At 55.2% G+C, this 24,686-nt stretch overlaps 2 protein-coding genes across 2 annotated transcripts in view; one reads left to right on the top strand and one right to left on the bottom strand.

Moving 5' to 3' along the window:
* The window catches only part of FBRSL1 (fibrosin like 1), an 83,853-nt gene extending 78,720 nt beyond the window's left edge, over positions 1–5,133 (top strand). Inside the window, exons 17-20 of the mRNA XM_052654333.1 lie at positions 877–954; positions 1,118–1,201; positions 1,389–1,596; positions 3,054–5,133. Coding sequence (XP_052510293.1) covers positions 877–954; positions 1,118–1,201; positions 1,389–1,596; positions 3,054–3,885 — 1,202 coding nt within the window. The 3' untranslated portion in view covers positions 3,886–5,133. The remainder of the gene's footprint in view (positions 1–876; positions 955–1,117; positions 1,202–1,388; positions 1,597–3,053) is intronic.
* Positions 5,134–11,535: 6,402 nt separating this feature from the next.
* On the bottom strand, positions 11,536–24,240 carry LRCOL1 (leucine rich colipase like 1). The gene is made up of 7 exons (XM_052654452.1): positions 24,162–24,240; positions 16,339–16,436; positions 15,214–15,339; positions 14,978–15,103; positions 14,787–14,909; positions 11,840–11,967; positions 11,536–11,635 (listed from the first exon to the last, which is right to left on the bottom strand). The coding sequence occupies exons 1-7, from the start codon at positions 24,238–24,240 to the stop codon at positions 11,536–11,538; spliced, it is 780 nt and encodes a 259-aa protein (XP_052510412.1).
* Positions 24,241–24,686: the final 446 nt, after the last annotated feature.

Genomic DNA, 24,686 nt, shown 5'->3' with positions numbered 1-24,686 from the left:
GAGTATCAGCTCATTGGCCTTTTCTCGGGGTGAAGCTTTTTAAGGCAGCACGTTTCCCTGACTGCCCTCCACGTCCTCTCATAGCATCCTCTTCAGCACTGGGACCAGCTGTTTCCTAACTTCTGGTTTGATTTCTTCATAAGGTCACTTAGAAATGAGATCACATTTCTAGGTGGAAGCTCTCTGGGAACTAAACCTGCGTTTGGGTGGAGGAGACGTGACGCCCACAGCAGGCAGACAGGAGCACTCCATTGTTAGGGTCCCTTAACAGGTGGAGGGAACTGGAGAGACAGGAGGGGGCGCCCCTCTCACAGGTCTCACCAGAAATTCACCTTTAGACAGAAGGTGGGACACCCTAAGCAGCAGGGTTGGCCCTTGACCCAGCAGCCCCTTCTTGGGACCAGGCCCACTCTGCTGCCCTCCAGATTCGGTTCTGGGGGCGTTGGGGCAGCGAGGTGGATGCTGCACTGATGCTTGTGGGCTGTGGCCAGCAGCCAAGGGACACCACCGGAGGGGCTGCCATCTTCGGGCCATTGTCTGTCTGCACCAAGCCGCACCCACTGTCACACGACCAGGCTTGTTTGTTAGCTCTGGTTGGGACCTCAGAGGGTAGCTGGCTGCGGGAGCAGCCCCTCAAGGCTCAACCTCAGGCCTTCTCTCTGTCCTGTTTCCTCTGGGGGCTCACTACTATCAGTACCTCCCTCCCTGCTACCCCACGTCATGGTCCTCCAGACTCAGGGAGATGAAAGCCTGCCTCCCAACTGGTCCTGAGGTTGGATGGGGAGGTGGAGCAGCCAGGGTGCAGCCACCCTGGGAAGGAGGCACAGATGGGGCCCCAGGCGCACCCGCGCCTCCAACAGCCTCCCTCCTCTCCAGGTGCCACCCATCCTGCCGCCAACCCTTTTGGACCCTCAGCACATCCTGGCAGCTTCCTGCCCACTGGTCACTTGACAGGTAGGTGTCCCCTGAGGTCTGTGCAGTCTGGCTGGCCTGTGCTGACCCCCAAGAACCAGGGCACCCTCAGATTGTTCAGGTGGTACCTGCCAGGTTCTGGAGCCCTGGGGTGGGGGAGGGCCTGGTGCACACAGAAATTCCTGAGTGCTTGTTGCACCCACAGACCCTTTCAGCAGATCAAGCACCTTCGGGGGCCTGGGGAGCCTAGGCAGCAACGCTTTTGGAGGCCTCGGCAGCCACGCACTGAGTGAGTGACCCTGCCATCTGCTCTCCCCTCGCATGGGCATGGGCGTGCATCAGGGCTGTAGTGACACCAGGCGGACGTCGCCCCTCGTCTCCTCAGGGCATGCGGGCCTGGGCTTGGGCATCTCCCTGTGTGTGCTCCTCCCTGGCACCCCGGCCTCACCCTCTGCTGCCAACCCCCCCCCCCCCAGCTCCCAGCAGCGGCGGCATCTTTGCCCCCAAGGAGGGCCCCACACTGCATGGTCTGCCCAGCCCCCACGAGGCCTGGAACCGGCTGCACCGAGCACCACCCTCCTTCCCCACGCCACCCCCATGGCCCAAGCCCTTAGACGCCGAGCGGGTCTCAGCCCTGACCAACCACGACCGAGAGCTGGACAAGGGCAAGGAGGAGCGGGACCGGTGAGTTGGGGCCCCTCCACTTATCTGTTCTGCCAGCTCCCTGTCCCCCCAACTTTGGCCCCCACCGTCCCAGCACCTGCAGCCCCCAGCCACCTCTACTGAACCTAAGGGGGCAAACTGAAATCTCTGTGGGAGGACGCAAAGACTGCATCCTTGGGGTAGGAAGGACCAGGGGAAGGGGACCCCCCGAGTCCACACACTCTCCACCTTGTTCCCACAGAAGACTTGCTAGGGCACGATCTGGGCAGGTACCATCCAGGATGAGGGTTACTTCCACCGAGGCCTTGGCAGGGACGGTGGGCTTCTGGAACACAGTGGGGTCTGGAGGGAGCTCAGACCAGCAGGGCAGAGCTGGACGGGGGCTGCTGAACCACCGGGGGGTCCCAGGTCTGGGAGGTAGACCTTTGGGGAGCCCCCTGAGCTGGAGGATGGGGGCTCAGGTTGTGTGTTCCCCCAACTCGCCCCACGGGCAGCAGAGCTAGGCCAAGGCAGGGCAGGAGGGAGCCTGCATTAATGGGAGCATCAGAGTCCGGGTTCTAGAGGAGTCATGGGCCAGCCATGCAGACAGGAGCAGGGGAAGGTTCCGTGGACCAGCCCTTGCGGCCAGGTCCGGGCATTGCTGCAAGCTAGGTGTTGGGAGAGCCTGAGAGCACAGTGAGGGAGGGGGTGGCCTAGAAGATGAGGGGGACATTTGTCACAGGCCCCAGGAAGGGTGCCGGGGAGCACCCCAGGGCCTGCTCACATCCTACAACCATCACTGTCACTGCAGAGGGTCGGGAGCCCAGTGAACTGCAGCCCCCTGCAGGGACATCAGGATCAAGAGGGCGGGTTGCAAGTGCAGAAAGGGTAGCCAGGTGCAGCAGGGAGGGTTGGAGGGGGACCTGGGCACCTGATGCGCTCAAGCTCAGCTGCCCTCCCAGTCCCACATCAGGGTGGAGGCCATGACCCCCTTGCTCCCAGCCTCAGGGCCAAAGAGCTAAAACATACAGAGTAGCACCTGATGGGTGAGAACTGGACTGGGATGGGGCAGGTGGAACTCTAGTGAGCCCCAGCTGGGCCGCACACACCCACCAGAAGAGGGTTTCAGAACCCTGTCTCTCCAGCAGATCAGTGGGTCTGAGGTGGGGTGGAACTTCCCAAAGTTCTCTGGGTTCTGGTGGAGAAGTCTGTGCTTCTGTTGCAAAGTTGGGCTCCACAGTTGCTTGTGGGGGGAGGCAGATACGGGGATACGCTTGTGGGTGTGTGGGTTACAATCACCATGTGTGTGTTGATGGGTGCCACTAGCAGTAATTCCACAGGAACCTAGCGTGCTAAGTGGACAGACACCCACATACAAGGACCCTGAGGTCACTGCGGCGGACGGTGATGGTGCCCCATTGATGAGGGAACTTGGTGGCAGAGGAACTCACTGCAGGGTTTCCTTCAGGCTGAGCGGGGGTGTCTGTTGTCGCTCCCAGGGACCTCCTGGAAAAGACACGCCTGCTGAGCCGGGCCTCTCCAGCGGCGCCCGTGGGCCACCCAGGCAGTGGCCTTGTGCTCCGGGGCCAGGGCGATCCGGGCCGGCCCGGGATCCCCGCCGAACGCGAGGCTGAGCTCCGCATCAAGGAGAGCCGCTCCCCGGCCAGGGAGGACGGCCCCAAGCCCAGCAAGATGGCCCTGGGGGAAGGCCTGCGCCTGGCCGGTCTCCTGGGCCGCGAGCCCGGGAAGCCGCACGAGGTGCCGGCCGAGCGGTCCCAGGGCGACGTGAAGGTCAAGGAGGAGCGCGGGGAGGACGGCGACGCGCCCCCACAGCCCGGCCCGGGCCCCGCGGGCCGCGAGCGCCCGGCCTTCGCGTGGGAGCCACCGCGCGACGCCTACCGCGGCCCGGAGCTGCCCCGCCGCGCCCCGCCGGGCCCGGGCCCCGCCGCCCTCCTCGAGCCGCCCGAGCGCCCCTACCGGGACCGCGAGCCGCACGACTACAGCCCCGAGCGCCTGCGGGAGGCGCGCCGCGACGAGCTAGAGCGCGCCCGGGCCGCGCACCTGGACGGCGCGGCGCTGCTGCCGGCGCTGGGCGCCCTGCACTACCCGCGCCTCGCGCCCGCCGCCGCCGCCCTGCACAACAGTCTCCTGGCGCGGACCCCGCCCGCCGCCGCCGCGCTCGGCGCGCCGCCGCCGCTGGTGGCCGCAGGCGGGCCCCCCACGCCCCCCGGGCAGCCGCGGAGCAGGACTACGCCGCTGGGGGCCCGCGCGCCGGGCGAGGCCCGCGACTACTCCCCGTCCCGCAACCCCCAGGAGGTGGAGGCGCGGTAGTGGCCGCGGGCCCGCTCCCGCGGCGCGTGCGGGGGACCCTCCAGGAACGCACTGCTGTCCACTTTTCTAAACGTCCGTTTCTAGAACCTAAGCACAGTTCCATCGGCCCTGGAGTGGCGACGCTCACTTTTCCACTCGCAGCGTCGGGGGTGTCACACACAGATTTTCTGGGGGTGATCTTTTGTTTTCTGAGCTTGAGATTAGGCTACTGGAAAAAAAATTCAAGTTTGTACCTTTTTTCCCACAGGTGAGAAGCATTTTTAATAGATTTGTATTTTTTTCAACTTTGTGCTCTTTAGACACGTAAGAGAAACGAAAGACACTTTTGCTTTTTTACTTTTAGTTTGGTTTTGCAATTTAATGGCCTCAGATCTGTCTCCAGAGCCCCTGGGGTTTTTTTTTGTCTTATTTATGGTGGAAAAAAAACCGGTCATTTTGTCCAATGCACTGTGAGGCCCCCACTCAGGCCCGGCCCTGGCCCTCCCTTGGTACTTGGAACCGAAGTTACAGATATATATTAAGATAATAATGTACAAAGCTTTTTTTGCCTTATTATGCAGAAGTGTAAAAGGGTTTCTTTTTCGGTTTGTTTTTTAAAAAGAAAGATGACACTGTAAATAGTCTGTTAATATAAATATATGATGTTATTAAATTCTTAACCTAGGTAGACTTTATAAAAAGTTTCTAGAAATTTCTCTGGTTGGTTGTTTAAGGTGGTCACAACAACCCACCCGCTGTCAGTTGGAACTGCCTTCAGACGTTTAATGGCAGCAACATCCTTCAACTATGCAAGCGCTTGAGCAGCCAGGCCACTGGGGGACTGCGGAGCAGCCCTGGGATGTGCGTGCACCTTGGGCTGGCTGTGCGGTAGCCTGGGGATCCACCCCAGATGAGTAGGGATTTGGGAGGTAGAGAGGCTCAAGGCTGATCACAAAAGAAATAACCTGTGTTTCTTCTCCACGGAGGCCATCAGAAGACATTGGTCTCATGTTCTCCCACCAGCCAAGGCTTTGGCATGATTTCCTTTCGGTTTCAGTCTTACTCTCATAACCCTGTGAATGTCGCCGTGCCCTCTCATCAGCATCCCTTCTTCCCTGATGTCCACACCTGTGTCCTGAGCCTTGGAGCCTCGGTTTGGCCGTCCTTGGCTGTTTGCTTTATCCTGTTCTGTACTTTCAACCCCGCGTTTTCACGGTGGACCCTGATTATTTTAAACAGTCTGCTTTCACGTCAACCAATGAAGGTAAATACAGCCTTGACTTTGGATGAAAAGGTGGTTGAGTGTTTTGTGGGGCTTTGTGGCAGGTGGGGGTCGGGGGTCACGTACCCTCCCTCAGTTCCTTCCGCCAACCCCTGACTCCCACCCACCAGGGCTGCCCTGCCTGCCCTGGGCTTGCTCCCCCAAGCGGTTCCCGCTGCCAAGGCTCCTCCCTCCAACCTTTGCTGGCATCTCCATCTTGCCTTCAACTGCTTTGGTCCCACAGTCCCCACCCTATCACCTGCCGCATCATCCCTGCCCTGAACTTGTTCTCTGGGTGGTGGTTCTCTGTGCACTGGGGGTCAGGGTGCACGTCCTCAGGAAGGCTGGCCTCGCCCCCTGCTACCCTAGCAGAGCAGGTGACCACTGTTGGAGAGGGGAGATCTCCGCAAGGAGGGGCACAGGGGCAGAGCTGCTGCCCTTACCTGCTGAAGGAAACAGACATGGGGGTGCCCGCCCTAAGTGGGGACCTCAGCTTCTTGTGCTTAGCACTCGGCCTGCACCCCTACCCTGGCACGGTTTGGAAATGGGGCCCTGGCATTGTACCCCAATTGGATTGGCTTCCTAGGGTGAGAAGCCTGGCTCAGAACTGCCTGGAGCCTAAGCCCATTGGAGTCCCCATGGAGAGCTGGGGGTGCCCTGCAACCCCAGGGAGACACTCCTGGTCACTTGCGACCAAAGCACCCTCCAGGGCCTTCTCCACAGGAGTTTGGTTCCCAGGGACCAGCCCCAGCTGACCCCAGTGCCTCCCTGCGGCACGTCTTGGTTTTCCTCTGTCTCATTGGTAGCCTCCGCAGCCGAGTGTCAGGAGCGAGCTGTCACCGTGCTCTGCTGACGGACCGTGGGAGGCTGGTGACCACACTCACCCTGGTTCACACCCACAGCGCTGCAGGGTCCCCGTGGAGCAGACACTGAGAAGCAGAGGCCCAGCCAACTCGGCACCCAGGGCCCTGGGGCCCCAGCCATAGGTGTAGTTGGAGGATGGATGCCATTCAGGGTCTGCCCTTGACTGAGACCACTTGGGAGTCCAGGGATATCACATGAAGGGCTTAAATATTTGAGTTAAAGCTAAATGACACAGTTTGCATTGAACCACAGGGACACGGGGAGTAGGCCTGTGCTTCCTGCCTGGTTTCAGAGGAGGGCCCCTGGCAGCACATCACCTGCAGGGTAGGGTTAGTATCTGCCCTGGGGCAGGCCATCCCTAAGGGACCTCGTTTTCAAGGGGTCATGTTCTCTAACGGAATGTCTGCTCAAAGGGCATGATTTTTCATGAAACAAAATCACTAGTGGAATTCTGCCCACTGAGGGGCGCCCTCCATGCTGGCACATTTCTGAACAACCGTAACCTACGAAAAGTGGCCCATAGGGACGGTGGTCTGTCAGGCACCCAGGAACCCCACAGTCCACACTGGAGCGCCATCTCCAGGAAACTTCTGTGAAGTTAAATGATTGTCAAATAAAATGTTTCAATAAAAGCATGGATGGATAGAATTTGTAAAAATCCCCTAGAAAGTAAAACAAAAAGACTGAGTTGAAAATGTGAGAAAAGCTGGACAACCTCCCAGGATGTCCATCCTCCAACTAATAGAATTTGGGGAATAAGAGCTAAGTGGAGTGGGACATCATAAAGTAGCGATTTTAAAACCTCCCAGTCAACCAGCCAAAAAGAAGACATTTCAGACATGCGAGGATTCAGACATCCATTTACTCGCTGCATCTTTTCTTTGGGAGCTGCTGGAGGAGATTCTGCGGTAAAATAAGGGTGTAAACCAAGAGAAATGGGGTGCCGAGGAGGACGCCCTTAGGACCCAGGAAGGAGGCCTCAGGGGAGGTGGTCGCTGCCAGTCTTGCAGGTTTTCTCCATGTGAACTCCAGAGTTAGCTTGTCAAATTCTGCTAGTTTTGTCCTCTGGCCATTATATTGTTATATTGGGATAGCATTGGGTTTATAGATAAATTTGGGAGGAAGTGACACCTTTCCAATGTTGATTCTTCTGGTCCATCACAGAACTCTCACTGATGTATTTGTTTCCTTTTCTCTCACTTGGTAAAGGTTTTAATTCCCTTCAGCTGTCTCACAGCTTATGTATGTTCCTAGGTGTCTTACGCTTTCAGTGGGCTTCCCTGGTGGCTCAGGTGGTAAAGAATCCGCCTGCAGTGCAAGAGACCCCAGTTCGATTCCTGGGTTGGGAAGATCTGCTGGTGAAGGGATAGGCTACCCACTCCAGTATTCTTGGGCTTCCCTTGTGGCTCAGCTGGGAAAGAATCCACCCGCAATGCAGGAGACTTGGGTTCGATCCCTGGGTTGGGAAGATTCCCCTGGAGAAGGCTACCCACTCCTGTATTCTGGCCTGGAGAATTCCATGGACTGTATAGTCTACGGGGTCACAGAGTCAGACACGACTGAGCAACCTTGACTTTTCACTTCTGCTTTCAGTAAAGCTGTGTGTCCTTGTTGGTTATGACAGCTGTACAGAAGAGCTCCTGGTTCGCTTATCTGCCATGTATCTGATCCCTTCCTGTGGTGTCACTGCTGGTTACCAAGGGTAACCAGGCAGGAGGACTGTACCACTGGCCTTTGTGGGCAGGTGGGGCTGGGGGACTCACCCTGGTCAGTGGTCATCCATGGAAGGGCCATAAACTGCTTCTGAGCGGGGGTAGGGGGGGGTAATCTGATCACTGGTGTGGCACCCCTGGGGCCTCAGAACTAGGACTGCTCCCAAGGGGGCTGGTCTGTGGGCCTGGAGGGGCACAGACCGGACCCCTGAGACCTGAGGCTGTCACCAAAGCAGCACAACCTGACCTCTCTGGGCTAAGGTGCCCACCAGACCCTCCTACCAGTTCCAGTTGATTCCAGTTTGTATTGATTCTCTTACTCTCCAGGGAGGCTGGGGGGGTCAACTCCAAGAAGCAACAGTCTGGCTGTCCTTCAGCATCTCACTGACCCCTTGGGCTGCCCCTGAGCTGAGACTTCCCCAGAGGATGCCCACTGTTCAGCATGATACACACAGTACCAGTACAGCGGGGAGTTGGATGTTAGTTGCCAGGTTTTCATCTTGATTAGCTCGCTTTTTAATTTTTAAGTGAGACACAGGCCTCATTGTCTGTCAGTTGACCATGTGGATTTTCTCCTTGAGTCTGCTCATGCCACACATCACACAGGCAGCTGTCCTCACACTGAACCACCTTTGTGCTGACTTGCTTGAGTTCTCGTGAAAAGGCCAAGTCTGACCACGCTAACCCATGCTCTCTGCATGACCATCGCTGCCTTGAGTCAGGCACTCTTAGTTTTGTTTTTGTTTTTTTCAATATACAGTGTTAATTTATTTTACTATATTGATAATTTTTTCAATTGCAGTGGGTCTCCTTTGCTGCTCTAGCTGCGGCAAGCGGGAGCTTCTCTTTGGTTCTGGCGTGCAGCTTCTTATTGTGGTGGCTTCTCGTTGCGGAGCACAGGCTCTAGGCTCTTGGGCTTCCATCAGTACTTGTGACACATGGGCTCCGTAGGTGCAGCTCCTGGGCTCTAGAGCACGGGCCCAATAGTTGTGGCACTGGGGCATGTGGGATCTTCCTAGACCAGGAATCGAACCCATCTCCCCTGCACTGGCAGGAGGATTCTTATCCACTGCACCACTGGGGAAGTCCAGGCACTCTTGGTTTTAAAAATGATTTTGCACCCTTGGCCACTTTTGATCCAACAGCTCTTTGGTGACCAGATTTTGTTCTACTTCCCCAGTCCTGATGGGGGAAGTTGAGATGTGGTTTCCTGTGCCTCTGCGGCTATTTAACATGTTGCATGGCAACCTTGCCAACGTCTTTCGAGGATGTCCTGTTTGTCTGTGACCGCATCTGTCCCCTCAGGAGGTCCCAGCAAGCCTGCTCCTGGCCAGGACACTGACCCTTTCTGATCTTCAGCATTACTGTGTGGTTTTAGAGACAATTAGGGCAATTTTTATCTTTGTGAGGACTTCCTCGGTGGCTCAGATGGTAAAGAATCTGCCTGCAATGCAGGAGACTTGGGTTCGATCCCTGGGTTGGGATGATCCTCTGGAGAAGGAAATGGCAATCCACTCCAGTATTCTTGCCTGGAGAATTCCATGGACAAAGAATTCCATGGAGGGCTATAATCCATGGGGTTGCAAAGAGTAGGACATGACTGAGCGACTAACATTTCATTTTATCTTCCTGGGAATGGATCTGCTCTCTGAGGAACGTGGGCACCTCAATGTGGAGTCCACACCACACGCTTCTTACCTTCTTTCAAACTGTCTTTCCTCTGAGACTCTCTCACCTTTCACATTCCTCAGGCTCATTGGTGTTTCCCCTTTTGTCAATCAGACTCTCAGAGTCTAATGTATTATACTTCGCAAAATCCAAACCTCTGGGTCTTCCCTCCCTCCCATGCCCTTCACCCCACCCCCTGGGATGTATCATTCCCCTCCCCCGTCCGCTCCCCTGCAAACCTCCCACAGAGCCCACACTGACTGGAGGCTCCAATTGCCACATTCATCACTCAGGGTATAAATACCACAAAGCACCTGCTTTCTCTCCACCATGTTACTGAAGCCACAAAGTACTTCCAGGGGTGTGGTTGCCCTCAAGCCTCGGAACCTCCTAGAGAGGATCTAAAAACCCTACCCTGGGGAACTAACACCTGTCGGAGTTTGTGGGGAGGCCGCATGGAGTGAGTCTGTCCCGCGATGGCCGCCAACCTCCCCTGTGCATGTCCCCATGCGCGCAGCAGGAGTCAGGGCACCCTCCCCTGACCATCTCCCCCACTGTGGCTCCACATCCTGGAGAATTTGTTTGGGGGACCCACGCAGCTTTAAACCAGAGCTGCTTAGTGCAGAAAGGTTGCGCTGTGCAGTGACCACCAGGCAGATCCCACGCCGAGGGGGCGGCTTCATCCCTCACACTTTCTTAAAGAGATGGTGCCGGTGCCAACACTTCACAGGCAGGGGAGCCTCGGGCTTGGCCCTTCTTGATGCTGGAAGCCTGCAGAAATGTCAGGAGTTCGAGGGGCCAGTTTCCATTTAGGAAGATAAGTGGAGATGGTGGAATGGTCTCTCAGTGTGAATGTACTTAAGGCCTCTGAGCTGTGCACTTAAAATGGCTAAGAAGGAAATTTTTATGCCAAGTGTATTTTACCACAATTTTTAAAAAGTTGCATTCCTTGACTACAGAATAAAAAGTTTGGGGAGGACTTCCCTGGTGGTCCAGTGGTAAAGAATCCACCTGTCAATGCAAGAGATGAGGGTTTGATCCCTGGTCCAGGGAGAGTCCACATGCCACGGAGCAGCTAAGCCCAGGAGCCTGCAACTACTGAGGATGAGCTCAAGAGCCTGTGCTCTGCAACAAGAGAAGCCACCGCAGTGAGAAGCCCGGGCACCGCAGCTGGAGAGGAACCCCCACTCGGTGCAACTAGAGGAAAGCCTGCAGGCAGCAACCAAGCCTCAACACAGCCAAAAATAAATAAAAGAACTGTGGGCTCACACACACACAAAAATGTTTTTTGGGGAAAGAAGCCAGGAAAACTGCCCCACACTGCAGGCAGGCACATTTTGCATGTGAACTTTGGGAATCCCACGTGGTTGCTCCTCTTCCTCTCCTCTCCCCAGGGCCTGGGGCCTGGCAGCTCTTTCCTCCCATCTAACATGTTTCCAGAATGTCCTGGAGGGTGTTGTGGGTTTTGTGTCCCCCCAAAATCCAGATGGTCCATCTAGTCAAAGCTATGGTTTCTCCAGTAGTCATGTGTGGATGTGTGAGTTGGACTATAAAGAAAGCTGAGCGCCGAAAAATGGATGCTTTTGAACTGTAGTGTTGGAGAAGACTCTTGAGAGTCCCTTGGACTGCAAGGAGTCCAACCAGTCCATCCTAAAGGAAATCAGTCCTGAATATTCATTAGATGGACTGATGTTGAAGCTGAAACTCCAATACTTTGGCCACCTTATGTGAAGAACTGACTCATTTGAAGAGACCCTGATGCTGGGAAAGATAAAAGGCGGGAGGAGAAGGGGACAACAGAGGATGAGATGGTTGCATGGATGGCATCACCGACTAAATGGACATGAGTTTGAGTAAACTCCGGGAGTTGGTGATGGACAAGAAGGCCTGGCGTGCTGCAGTCCTTGGGGTCGCAAAGAGTCGGACACGACTGAGCGACTCAACTGAACTGAAATCCAGATGTTGAAGCCCTGACCCCCAGGACCTCAGGATTTGAGTGTGTGGAGAGGGAACCTTGAAACGGGTGATTGAGATCAAAGGCCTTTCCTTATAAGAGGAGATCAGGACAGACACATGGGACGACCACGTGGGGACCTGAGGAGGAGACAGCGTCCACGATCCCCACCCCACCCCCCGCCGAGGCTCTGTCAGCCAGGCGGGGGCCGCTCAAGCCCCGGACACCACGTTTTCCATGTTAGCCGAGAAGCGCCGGCCAGGAGAGGACCAGGCTTTTCTGGAGGCCGAGGAACCGGGTCTCCGCCGTTTCCTGGGGAACAGCCCCCGGATAAAGGCCGCACTGGCAGGGTCTCAGGTCCCGAGGACCCCGGAGTGGCAGCCAGGAATCTCCTCGCACGCAGGTGCTCCCCCCGCATTAACCTGAACGATGCCGGGACCCAGTGGGCAAACTGCTGTTTTCCCGATGAAAAGGGAAAATGACAGGGTCTGTCCGCATCCCCGGAGGAGCAAGCACCTGCCGGCTCCCTGGGAGCCTGGTCGACTGGCGGCCCACAGCGCCCTCTGGCGGCCCTGGGTGGTGCCGGCGCCGCTGCAACCACGTTCCTCGGAACCTTTCCGCTGGCGAGGCGCCGACAGGGGCTGCTGTGGGTGCATCAGAGAGATAAACAGGCAAAATGTCCGGATCCCCACGAGGGCCCGACCCCCGAGGAGACAAGGAGGGGCTGGAACTAGTGTGGCCGGGATCCTGCTGAGAACCGGTCTGAGTACGGGGAGTAGGGGGAGCCGCGAGGCCCTGGGGTGGATCCTGAGAAATCCCTGCGGCGGGAGACCGGCCCCAGAAGAGCGGAGCGAGGGGGTGGGTGGGGCAGGACTTGGGGACAGTCCACCCCACCCCGCTCCCTGGGCAGTGAGGAGGACCCTGGCCACAGCAAAGCTCCGGCTGGCCTCTACTCCGAGTGTCTCAAGAACATTCTGAACTAAGGCGAGGGATCCTTCTGGTTTTGTTGTTTTTTATTTTTGCCCCCGTGGCTTGTAGGATCTTCGTTCCCCAGCCAGGGATTGAACCAGTGTCCCCTGCAGTGAAAATAAAGTCCTAAGCACTGGCCCACCTGGGAAGCCCCAGCTTTGTTCTTAAAGAATGAAGTGCAGTCACTCTGGGATCCACTTCCTGCCCCCTGGGTTGGCCAAGGGGGCAGGACCAAGAAGACAGATGCTAGCAGGTGTTGTCCAGGGTGTGGACAGTTTGGAGGCCTCGCACAGGCCCTGGGAGCGTGAAAAGGCGCAGGTGTGCTGGAAAGTCACCTGGCAGTTTCCTAAAAGGTGAAACATGGAGTACTCCTCAGAGCCAGCATGCCACTCCTAATTCACGCCCAGTGGCTTAGAAACCCGTGTCCAGAGAACATGCAAGGAATGTGCACAGTAGCTTTACTCATAGTTAAACTGGAAACAACCCGAACGTCCACCCTCCGATGATGGACAAACAACATGCACAAACTCAAGTGGAACGAAAAGGAAAACAGTGCGGCCACAGCGTGGATGAGCCTGGAGAGAATCACGCTCAGTGAAGGAAGCCAATGTGGCCACGGACTGGGCGAGTCTGTCTACTCGGAGTGGGCAGAGCAGGCAAATCTGCAGAGACAGAAAGCGGACTAGCGGTGGCCTGGGAAGTGGGGAGTGAGGGGGCGGGGCAAGGAGGGGAGGAGGGAGGGGAGGCGAGGAGGGAGGGGGAGGGAGGGGTGGGAAGAGGAGAGGGGAGGGGCGAGACCGAAGCTGGGGTGGAGCCTGAAGGCCTCTCTGGCCTCCTACAGACTCGGAGTAGAGGGGAACGTGGGAGGAAGGAGATGGAGAGGAGGAGAAGGAAAGGAGGGAAAGGGAGAGGAATTTTTTAAACAGAGCCCCCAAAAGCAGCCTGGTATCTGCAAGATGGGTGAGGGCACAGAGGAAGGCAACGGTAAAATTTCTGGTGCTCTGGAAGCAGAGGAGACAGTCGTGGTGTTCGCCTCTAGAAGCCACCAAAGGGAACAGTTTCTAGATCAGCCAGGACTTCAGCTCCTAGGGGAAGTGGGGACCCTGGGGGCCAAGGGAGCAGGAGGAGGGACCAGTGGGTGGCCCCTCCCCGCACGGGTCTTCAGCGGGCTCCCGTGCCTTCACTGCACCATCCACAAGGTCAGGGGAGCCTTCCAACCTTTTACCTGTGATGCCAAGTCACAGTCATGTGCCTGCAGGGGAGGGGCACGTCTACACCTGCCCCTTCCTCTGGGGAGACTTGGTCTCTGGTTGAGGGGGCTCCTGAAGACGGCGCCGAGCTGAGACCCGGGTCTCCACACCCACAGAAACATGCTCACTCAGTCAGGAGGTTTATTCATGCTAAGTCATCACATGGAGGTTCCAGGAGCTACCCTTGGTTTGCACGGACATGGATGGCCTCGGGAGTTCATGGTTAGACGTGTAATACCTGCGGGTCTTCATGGTCCCATGAACACACACAGGGCTCAGGGTGTAGGGTGGTCTCCAGGGCACAGACTGGGCCCACGTCACTAGAAGGCATAACACAATTAGGAAACACACAGGGAGACACAGCCCACGAGGCACGGAGGAGTTGGCCTTCAGGGCCAGCTGGTTAATGGCCAGACACTCTCCTCGGCACTGACAGTCTGCACCTCTGGGCGAAGCCACTGAAGGTGTTGCCTGGTTCACTTGGACACCCTGGGGACACCCATGGACTCACTATTGTGGCACCTGCTGTACCCACTGTTGTTCTGGGTGCTGGTGGACCATGGCCAGCAGGTGAGGATGCTCAGAAAGGTCTGATTCTCAACCTCTGGGCTCAGACACACCTTTATAATCAGACTGAAGTCCTGGATCGGGGCATCCAAGCTCAGACACCAGAGCATCCTCTCCAACCTCGTCCCCGTGCCCCCATCCCTCTCTGCCCCCAGCTGTTCTCCACGGTGTCTTCAGGTTCTGTGTTCTGGGGGCTGACCTCTGCAGGCTGCCTCACTAAACCCTTTCCTTCTGGATTTCCAGTTCAGCCAGTGAAAGTCTCCAGTGGAGATGGGAGGGAAGGAAGAAGAGGAAACGCCTGAGAGGGGGCCCTCCCCTTCGTCCAGCTGGGGGTCCAGCCCCACAGGAGTTAGGCCCCGGTGCTGCCGGATCTTGTGGACCCACCACCTACCACCATGCTGGCCCTTCCCCAGGTGCCCACACTATGCCCTGCTGCCACCCTGGTGGACATGAAAACCAATGCCCACAACCCGTGTCCTTTTCTGAGCTCAGCTGCGCTTCTGCTGCAGGTGCAGCAACAGGAGGCCAACTGGCAGCGACGACTGGTGGCCTCTCCTGGAGGGGACGCCCACCCACGCACGTGGGCACAACGCCCTCCAGGTCACTGCCCGCCTGCCCTCAGGCCAGTCGCAGGACTGAGGCCCCCAGGCGGGGCTGGACTGGGTTCCAGGACTCACCCAGGGCAGGCACTGGAGCAGGATGCCGCTCTGGGGGACGCAGCGGTTGGGGCTGAGCTCGTTCAGCCGGATGCAGCACTTGCTGCGGCACTCGCTGTGGTAGTCGCAGTAGTCCCAGTTGGGCTGGGGACAGAGGTCAGAGGTCAGAGCTGGCGGGCGCCTCCCTCCAGCCCCGTGGCCCCTGGCCTCACCTTGCGCCAGGGCAAGCACTGCAGGAAGATGGTCTTGGCTTTGCAGTACGTCTGCACCCCATAATTGTTGACGACACAACATTTGCTCTGGCACTCCAAGTGGTCCTTGCAGATGTACCCATTTGGCTGCAGGAGAAGGAGAGCGGTCCTTTCTGCCAGGCCCCCGGCCCTCCTTTCAGGGGCTGCCCTCTCCAGCCCCTTGCCCCCCACCTCTCACCCGCCCAGGCAGGACACACCTTCTTCCAGGACAGGCACTGCTGGAATACGGTCTGGGCGGTGCAGAACTTCTGAGGGTTCAGGCTGTTGGTGACACAGCAGTCGCTCTGGCATTCACTGTGTGTCTCACAGGGCTCTCCGATGCGCTGCAAAGTTGGGGCTCCTTTACGTGCGCCCCCACAGACCAAGCGTCCCTGCAAGGCTGTTGTCCATCTCAGTAAGCTTAGCTCACCTGCCCGACACTGTTCTGGAAGGTTAAGGGAGCCAGGCCCAGAGGACGAAGGATGCTGGTGAGCGGAAGAAGCTCACCTGGCCCATTCCATGTGCTCTCACATTTTATAGGTGAGATGTCACAGTTCAGAGAAGGTAAGCGACTTGCCCAGGGTCACACAGCCAACTAGGAGTTGGAGCTGAAGCCTAGGCCTGCCGCCTGCCCACCTCCTGTGAGGAGAGGCCCTCGACTTGGTTCTCAACATCTCAAAACTCCTTTACAATCACAAAATTACTGGAGGCTGCAAAGAGTCATTGTTGCGGGTTTACTATTGGCTGTGAGTAACTTTACCTCTTCTTGGGTGAGATAAAAGCCGTTGTCTGGGCTCAGGAACTGGAGGCCAGAAGCCCAGCGGGTGAGCGGGGGACAGAGAAGGGAGGTGCATCTGGAAAGCAGCAGCCACACAGCGCGGTGCCCTCCCTCCTGCATCCTGCATGGGGGCACCTTGGACCAGGCAGGACGTGGGGATCAGAGGGGTGGCACACGGCCCCCAGGACCGACAGACTGCGTTGTCTTTGCTGTCGCTCCATGACACACACGAGTTGGTCACATCACCCCACCAGAACCCACTGCCCTGCCTCCTCCCATACTGCCTCTTCCGCACACACCCCCAATCCTGTGCGGGGTCCCTGGACTTGGGACTTGGCATCGGGGGTCTGGGGGTAGGTACACCAGGAGTCAGTCATCCTGGGGACCTGAGAGCCTTAGGAAGCAGGTGCATTCATGAAGTGCGGGTTCAGTTCAAAGTGGGGGTGGGACAGGAGAAAAAGCACAGAGCACCTGGCAGGAAAGGGGGCTGGGAGCCCGGGTGCCCCGGGGTGGGTCTGGCGAGAGTTAGCCCTGGGCCCTACAGAGACAGGGACGTGGTGCTTACCTTATGTGACAGATGCTGGTACTTCTTGATTGTCAGCACCGGGGCCACGGGTAGCAAGCAGAGCAGCAGCAGCAGCAGACGCCCAGCGCTAGCCATCGCTCGGCCTGTTGGCGCCAGAGGGCATGGATGCCTGCCCACGAGGCTCCTCCTCCCCTCCCTCCTGCCTTCCTAATCCTTCTCCATCAACATGGATTTTCAAAAATGAATAGACAGGGTTCTCTGGCTGTCCAGTGGTTAGGAATCCACCTTGCAATGCAGGGGGTGCGGGTTCGATCCCTGGCCGGTGAATCATGATCCCACATGTGTGTGCTGTGCGCTCAGTCACTTCAGTCGTGTCTGACTCTGTGACCCCGTGGACGGCAGCCCACCAGGCCCCTCTGTCCATGGGATTCTCCAGGCAAGAACACTGGAGTGGGGTGCCATGCCCTCCTCCAGGGGATCTTCCCAACTCAGGGATCGAACCGATGTCTCCTGCATTGGCAGGCAGGCTCTTTACCACTGAGAAGCCAAGATCCCACAGGCAGTGGAGCAAATAAGCTCACAAGCTCTGGAGTCCACAAGACATGACTGGAAAGAAGCCTTCATGCCGCAAAGAAAAAAGATTCCACGTGCCACAATGAGAACTGATGCAGCCAAATATATGAATAAACAGGAGTAGGGGCAAAATGGCATGATGTTAAGAAAACTAATGATGTGATTTTCTTAGAGAGGCTTTGTTTACAAAATTGGGTAGGATGTGCAGAGAATTCCTGTCCTTGCCCCGCACCCCGCCTCCTTTGCTAACGTCTTAGTTGGATGCATTTGCTGGACCCGTCAGCTGACATCGACACATTGTTGTAAACTGAAGCCCACTGTGTCATGTGGGTTCAGTCTTGGTGTTGTACCTGCTACAGGTTTGGACAAATGTATGATGTGCCTGTGACTGAGGATCATACAGGGTCATCTCACTGCCTGGGAAACCCTCTGCGCTCTACTTGTTCACCCCCCACCCCTGGCACCGCCCACCCCATCCCTTTACTGTCCCTGTGGCTGTGGCTTTTCCAGAGCATCCCAGGGTTGAATCGTGCACTGTGTGGCCTTTCAGATGACTTTTCCCCTTCCTAATACACACCTGAGGGCCCTCCGTGTCTCTTTAGGGCTTGTAGCAAATTTCTCTTTATTACTGATGGAAAATAGATTTTCAACAGCACTTTTCTCTGGAGAACAATCAAGCCCTCTTTTGCTTCAGAGGAGAATGTCTCTGAGGTTAATGTGTGCCCGGGGGGCCTACCCTCTGCAGCCTGCTTCCTTCTGTGCCTGCAAGTCCCTCGGCAGAGGCCCTCCAAACCCTCAGCCTGAGCTGCTCCAACCCACTGGGGCTATGTGGTTGGTTCCCTGGCTGTTCATAGAGCCAGCAATTTGGTTTCCAATTTATTCATAATTGTTTTTTACAATGGAGATGATATTCAAACAGCATAAAATTAACCATTCAGAAGTGGACAATTCAGTGGCATTTCATGAATTTTTAATGTTGCATAACCACCACCTCCAACTAGAACAGGAGTCCTCAATCCCTGGGGCTGTTAGGAACCAGGCTGCACAGCAGGAGACTGCCGACTGAGCGGAGAAGCTTCATCTGTATCTACAGCCACTCCCCATCGCTCACATGCTCACATTACCGTAGCCTGAGCTCTGTCTCCTGTCAGCTCAGTGGCGGGATTAGATTCACATAGGAGCGTGAACCCTACTGTGAACTGCGCGTGCGGGGGATCTAGGTTGTGTGCTCCTTATGAGAATCATCCTGAAACCATCCCCACCCCCCAGGCCCTGGAAAAATTGTCTTCCGTGCAACTGGTCTCTGGCGCCAAAAAGGTTGGGGACCACTGATGTAGAATATTCTGTCATCCACCACAGCCGGGGCCCATCAGCAGAGCCACTTGCACGGAGCCCTGCAGGGAGCGGAAGTGATCCGAACACCGCCCGAGTTCTGCCGAGCACAGTGTAGAAGCCCAGAAGCCCTGGGAAGGTCGGGGGTGAGTGGGGTGGGGTTCCCCAGGCCGCCGAGTCCCCTGCTCCCCTCCCTCCCTCCATCCCATGTTCCAGAATCTCTCCTGGCTTGTCTTTCAGCCCCACCTTGTCACTGGCCCCTGTGGTCTCCAGCTCAGGACCCTGTGATATGACAGAACAGTGTCCTCAGGGACCACAGGCCCCCCTCCCAGACTCTCCCAGGTCACTCTATTTGTTGTGGGGCCATGGGGAGACCACTGGGTCTTTTGAGGGTCTGGCTTCCCTTTCTGTGAAGTGAGGTGTGGGCTCCCTTTCAACTGAGGGTTTTCAGATGATTCCGTGAAGTCACAATGTTATCTGCCTTTCAAAGCACAGTGGAAATCTGCTTTTTAAACTCCCTGAAATGTTGAGGTCCCAAGCCCAGGAACACGCCCAGCTCTCCAGGTTGAGTCCTCCCCATCCTCGACCGCCCCCATCTGGCTGCCTTAGTGGGCCCCATGCTAGGAATTCAGAGCCTTTGGGAGAACAGAGCTGGGAAGGAGCACAGACTAGGGGGTGGTGGTGCGTGAGAGGGAGTGGTTCCCTCCCACCCAGACAAGCTGACCAGGAAAGTTTTGGGCTGTGGTGTTGGTGGGGAGTGGGACAGCACTGGAGATGTGGGGGTGGGCGGGCAGGGGTCTCGTTTGTTTCCTGCTCCTCTCACCTCACACAGGAGCACCTGATCCAAATGAGCAAGGCTGGTATTTTCTCCCGAGCCATTACTATCAGCACAGATTCCTTTGGCCCCATACAAATACCAAGAAATAACCCCATGCCTCCCATAAGGACAGAACTGAGCAACACAAAACATCTCAGAAAGGCAAAAGGCGTTTAGCCCCATTTATATGTTTTTGTCAATGGAAATAACAAATCAGGGCTTCCCTGGTGGCTCAGTGGTAGAGAATCTGCCTGCCAAGGCAGGAGACTCCAATTCGATCCCTGGCCCGGGAAGCTCCTACATACCTCAGACCAACTATTGAGATTACGTGCACCAAAACTATTGAGCCCACATGCTGCAACTACTGAAGCCCATGGGCCTAGAGCCCGTGCTCCACAATAAGAGAAGTCACTTCAATAAGAGGCCTACACACTTCAGCAAAGAGTGGTCCCCACTTGCAGCAACTAGAAAGTAGCCCCCTCTCACTGCAACTAGAGAAGAGGCGATGCAGTAACAGAGACCCAGCCCAGCCAAAAATAAATAAACAAAAATTATATAAAAAACAAGTCACAGGATACGTCACTGCCCTGAGTTTTGGTTTTCGGCATTTTTAGATTTAAATGTATCGGCAGTAAACCATAGCTCTTGAGCCACAAAAAGCATATGCATGTCATTCAGAAGTTTTGCTAATTGCTTCAAAAGAGATACAATAGCATGAACTCAGAGCCCTATTTGGAGCTATTTGTCACTGAAAAGTGATAAAGATGAAGAGAAAAGAGACCAGAGGATGCTGGTCTTGGTGACAATACCATTTCTCTTTTAAATTCTGCCTTTGAAATAGCAAGTCAAGGACTTCCCTAGTGATCCAGGAGTTAAGAATTCACCTTGCAATGCAGGGGATGTGTGTTTGATCCCTGGCTGGGGAACTAAGATCCCACATGCCGAGGGGCAACTGAGCCCATGCCCAGCAACTACTGAGCCTGCGCAACACAACTAGAGATTCCGTGCAGCACAAGGACCCAACAAATAAATGATCTGAAAAAAAAAAAAAAAAGCACTTCAATGTCCATTTCAACGTGTGACAACAGCGTTCTAAGCTTTTCCCCTCAAAAAAAAAAAAACACCTGCAAGGCTGGGACACACCTTTATCACATGAGCATCCTGCATGTTGACAGACGCCCAGGTGTGTCTGAGGGTCTCCTCCCACCTCACTGCGGCTCTGCAGGTGTGAGCAGGCTGTTCTGGGTTCTGGGGTGTCACCGGTAGCCCCTGAACCTCTCAGTCTTCCCACCCGGTCTCCTGACCCTCTACTCCAAAGCGGCCCTTGGGAAGAAAACAAATGTTTCTATGGTGGAACCCAAGACACAGTTCCTGGTCCTGGGAGACTGAACCTACAGACAGACCCACAGCCTACAGCAGCCAGCTGGTGGAGCTGGTCAAACCTCTCAGTGACCCCAGATGTCCACCCTGGTTGTGCCCCTCCTCCAACTCAGGACCAGCCAAATGTGCCCCTTAAGGCACCTGGGACACCCATATCAGTCTGCTAGGCTGAGTAACAAACACCACAGACAAGGATGGTCTTGCATCCTGGAGGCTGACAGCCCAAATCAAGGTGTGGGCGGGGCTGGTTCCCTCTGAGATCTCTCTCCTTGGCATCTTCTCCCCATGTGTCCACAAGGCCATCACTGTGTGCCTGTGTCCTGATCTCCTCTTGTAAGGACACCAGTCCTATGCGATGAAGGCCCACTCTATAGACCTCATTCTACCTCAGTCACCTCTTTAAAGGCCCCGTCTCCACAGACAGTCACATCCTGAGGTCCTGGGGTAGGATTTGGGAGGACACAGTTCAGGCCATAACGACACCCCACATCTAGTCAGTTGGCCCATCTTCTCCACTGACATCCTCCCCTTGGGTGCGCTGGAGCCAAGCTTTCCAGCCATCAATGTCTGCCCACCTCCTGTCTTCGGGTCTGGTGCAGAGATGGACCAGCCTGCAATCTGGGAAAGCTCTGGATCAGCTGCCCCTCGTCCCCGGCTGCAGGCTCCTCCCCGCAGATGACCACCACCCTTCTGCCTTCCAGCTGATCTGTGAGGGCCATCGGCAGAAGGGTGCAGGAACTTGGTTTCCTTCACAGCAGGTCAAAGGTCTCGGATGCCACACATCACGTGATTTGAGGAAAATGACACCAGACAGTTGAGTTGTATAAACATTTTCCAAGATAAATGGCAGCCCCACAGTCACTGTTTGAACTTTGTACACTCTGTTCCCATATCATTTCAAACGTATCAAATACAATCATTGTTTCATAACTGAGTAAGAGCTGAATTTCAATCACAACTTGAACATTTTAACATTTCAAACCTGCAATGTTCTTTTTTATATTATGAATATTTTTCTAAACAAATTCTTTTATTATTATTTTATTGATTTATTTGGCTGCACAGTTTCTCAGTTGCTCCATGTGGGATCTGGTTCCCTGACCAGGGATCGAACCCAGACCCCCAGCAATGGGAGCAAGGAGCCTTAGCCACTGGAACACCTGGGAAGTTCCAAAGTAGAACTGGACATGGAACAACAGACTGGTTCCAAATCGGGAAAGGAGTACTTTAAGGCTGTGTATTGTCCCCTGCTTATTTAACTTATATGCAGAAATGCTGGGCTTGATGAAGCACAAACTAGAATCAAGATTGCCGAGAGAAATATCAATAACCTCAGATATGCAGATGACACCTTCCTTATGGCAGAAAGCGAAGAAGAACTAAAGAGTCTCTTGATGAAAGTGAAAGAGGAGAGTGAAAAAGTTGGCTTAAAACTCAACATTCAGAAAACTAAGATCATGGCATCTGATCCCATCATTTCATGGCAAATAGATGGCAAAACAATGGGAACAGTGACAGACTTTATTTTGGGGGGCTCCAAGATCACTGCAGATGGTGACTGCGGCCGTGAAATTAAAAGACGCTTACTCTTTGGAAGAAAAGTTATGACCAACCTAGACAGCATATTAAAAAGCAGCGACATTACTTTGCCAACAAAGGTCCATCTAGTCAAGGCTATGGTTTTTCCAGTAGTCATGTACAGATGTGAGAGTTGGACTATAAAGAAAGCTGAATGCCGAAGAAGTGATGCTTTTGAACTGTGGTGTTGGAGGAGACTCTTGGGAATCCCTTTGACTGCAAGGAGATCCAACCAGTCAATCCCAAAGGAAATCAGTCCTGAATATTCATACTTTGGCCACCTGATGCAAAGAACTGACTCATTGGAAAAGACCCTCATGCTGGGAAAGATTGAAGGTGAGAGGAGAAGGGGACTACAGAAGATGAGATGGTTGGATGGCATCACCGACTCAATGGACATGAGTTTGAGCAAGCTCTGGGAGTTGGTGATGGACAGGGAGGCCTGGCATGCTGCAGTCCATGGGGTCGCAAAGAGCTGGACACGACTGAGCAACTGAACTGAACTGAAACATACTTTATTTTATTTTAAAAATGTTTGGTCATACTGCTTGGCATGGCACGTGGGATCTTAGTTCCTCAACCAGGGATCTAACCCGTGCCCCTTACATTGGAACGCAAAGTCTTAACCACTGGACCACGGGGGAAAGCCTACAGTGTTCTTTTTGTATTTTAAACCAGGGGAAAATTTTTTTCTGGTCTCATGTTTTTTCTTAGGCCCTTGAAAAGTGCACAGTCCCAGTTTACAAAATTGGGTATGTTGTGCCTTGTCAAACAGCCCCCACAACACGGAAGCACTGGACCCTCCCCCTCTGGGGCTCAAGAAAGCCCAGTTCATGGAATGTCACAGTCTACCTGTGCTCACAGCCCATCACTCACAGCAACCAAGAGGGGGCAGCTGCCCAAGGGCCCATCAGTGCATGATAGACAAACAAAATGAGGTCCATCCACATGATAGAATATTACTCTCCCTAAAAAGGACAGAGACTCATGCCGGCTACAATACAGAAAAACCTGGAGGACATCACACTCAGTGAAATAAGACAGACACTAAGCAACAAATTCTGTATGATTCACTTTCATGGGGACAGTGTTTCTCTTTGGGAAGATGAAAGAGGCCTGGAGAGAGATGGGGGAAAGGTTGCCCACAATGAAAATGCTCTTAATGGCTCTAAACTGTGCACTTAAAAATTGTTAAGATGGTAAATTCTATATTGTATGTATTTTACCAGGATTAAACTCAGGGCCCTGGAGGCATAGTTATCTCATATTTGCTGCCTCTAGTTATTTTGAAATATTCTTCTATGCACAGAATCTCTTTTCTTGGATATCCGTTCATACGTCTCTCAAATCAGGCATCTTGGCACAGGTTTGCCTTCCAAACACCAACATCAGGTATGATTCCATGATATCTCAGTCTACCCAATAAAAGGCTGATGCCAAACCTTGCCAAAAATCTTACAAATCTGAATAATTTAAATTATATGATCAAACTACAACCACTGTATTTACAGGATAAACCCCTCGTGCTGGAGCCATCCCCACCCTGCTTGTTTCAGTCCTTGCATGGGGAGGCGGCTTAGCCTCTGGTGCCCATGAGAAAGGTGACCCGAATGTGCAGCCCAGATGAGGGGTCGCGGGCACAGCCCGGCACATTTACACACGGAAAAGCAAGACTTGCGAGTCACCGTGTGAGACTGGACATTCCCTGCAGAAAAAAACGCCCTCTGGTAGCTGATAACAGCTTAAGTTCACAGCCACCCTACCTTTAAATCTTGGGGCCCACGGCTCCTTTGTGCAGAAGCGACACTGACCAGGCTGTGGCCACAGAAAAGACTCCCAGCCCAGTAGCAGAGACTCACCTGAGAGAGCTGCTCAGAATCACTGGAGCTGCCCCCAGCCCCTCCTCTGCCCCCACCATGTCCCCGTCCCTGCCCTCCAGGAGAAGTCTCTTCCTTGTTCAGGAGAGACCAGATGCACAGTGGCCCGTGGCCAGGGCACCCAGGACAGCAGGACGCTGGCCCACACAAGAACGCCAGACACCAGCCGCAGCCTCTGCAACCACGGCCGCCGGCCAGTGACCGCAGCCTCCCTGGGTCTGCCCGCCTCCACGCAGGACCAGCCCCTAGCCCCTCACCTGGGACACCCCGTTTCCGGTCAGCTGCCCCGCCTTCCCCACCAGCACCCCTCAGGGCCCCTGGAGCCCCTCTTTCACTCTCAGGGTCCCCAGCTGCTTGCCTGGGGGGCTGCCGATTCCCGGCCATGTTTGTTCTCCTGTGGGTGGTGTGAACACAGTGTTCATTCAGTTAACATTGACTGACATTTACCTTTGGCTCCACGCCCAGCTCTGGGAAGAAGACGGTGCATCAAGCATCTGCCTTGTCACCCAGAAAGGAGTTCTGGGCTTACTGCGGGGGAGAGACCCGTGCACAGACTACGGAGAGCCTTTAGGGAAGTGGTGGGGACGCTGGGAGGAGTACCGGGGGTCTCCAGGTGGGGTTCCCTAGGTGGCGGGAGGCAGGACAGAGGTCCCGGCAGAGCAGGGGGCTGGGCTCCGCCTGGGTTTGCAGGGTGGGTGAGAGGGTGGGGCCTGGAGAGCTGGCACGAGAACCTTCACAGGACAGAGAGTCTCAGAAAGCTTGGGCACCACGTGGGACAGACGAGATGGCACTGCTGAACCTCGGGGTCAGTGGGCTCTGTGGAGCGGGGA

This window comes from Budorcas taxicolor, chromosome 17 (assembly GCF_023091745.1).
Source record: "Budorcas taxicolor isolate Tak-1 chromosome 17, Takin1.1, whole genome shotgun sequence".
Taxonomy (NCBI): domain Eukaryota; kingdom Metazoa; phylum Chordata; class Mammalia; order Artiodactyla; family Bovidae; genus Budorcas; species Budorcas taxicolor.
This window is presented reverse-complemented; position numbering and strand designations above follow the sequence as displayed.

Bases quoted from the DNA above. Each gene is read 5' to 3' on its own strand.
- LRCOL1 (XM_052654452.1), bottom strand. From the start codon at position 24,240: ATGGCCGGGAATCGGCAGCCCCCCAGGCAAGCAGCTGGGGACCCTGAG. The intron at 16,437-24,161 runs GTGCTGGTGGGG...CAACAGGCCGAG, and splicing joins GGCTCCAGGGGCCCTGAGGG to CGATGGCTAGCGCTGGGCGT. The intron at 11,968-14,786 runs GTGAGTCCTGGA...ATGCACCCACAG, and splicing joins TGCTCCAGTGCCTGCCCTGG to CAGCCCCTGTCGGCGCCTCG.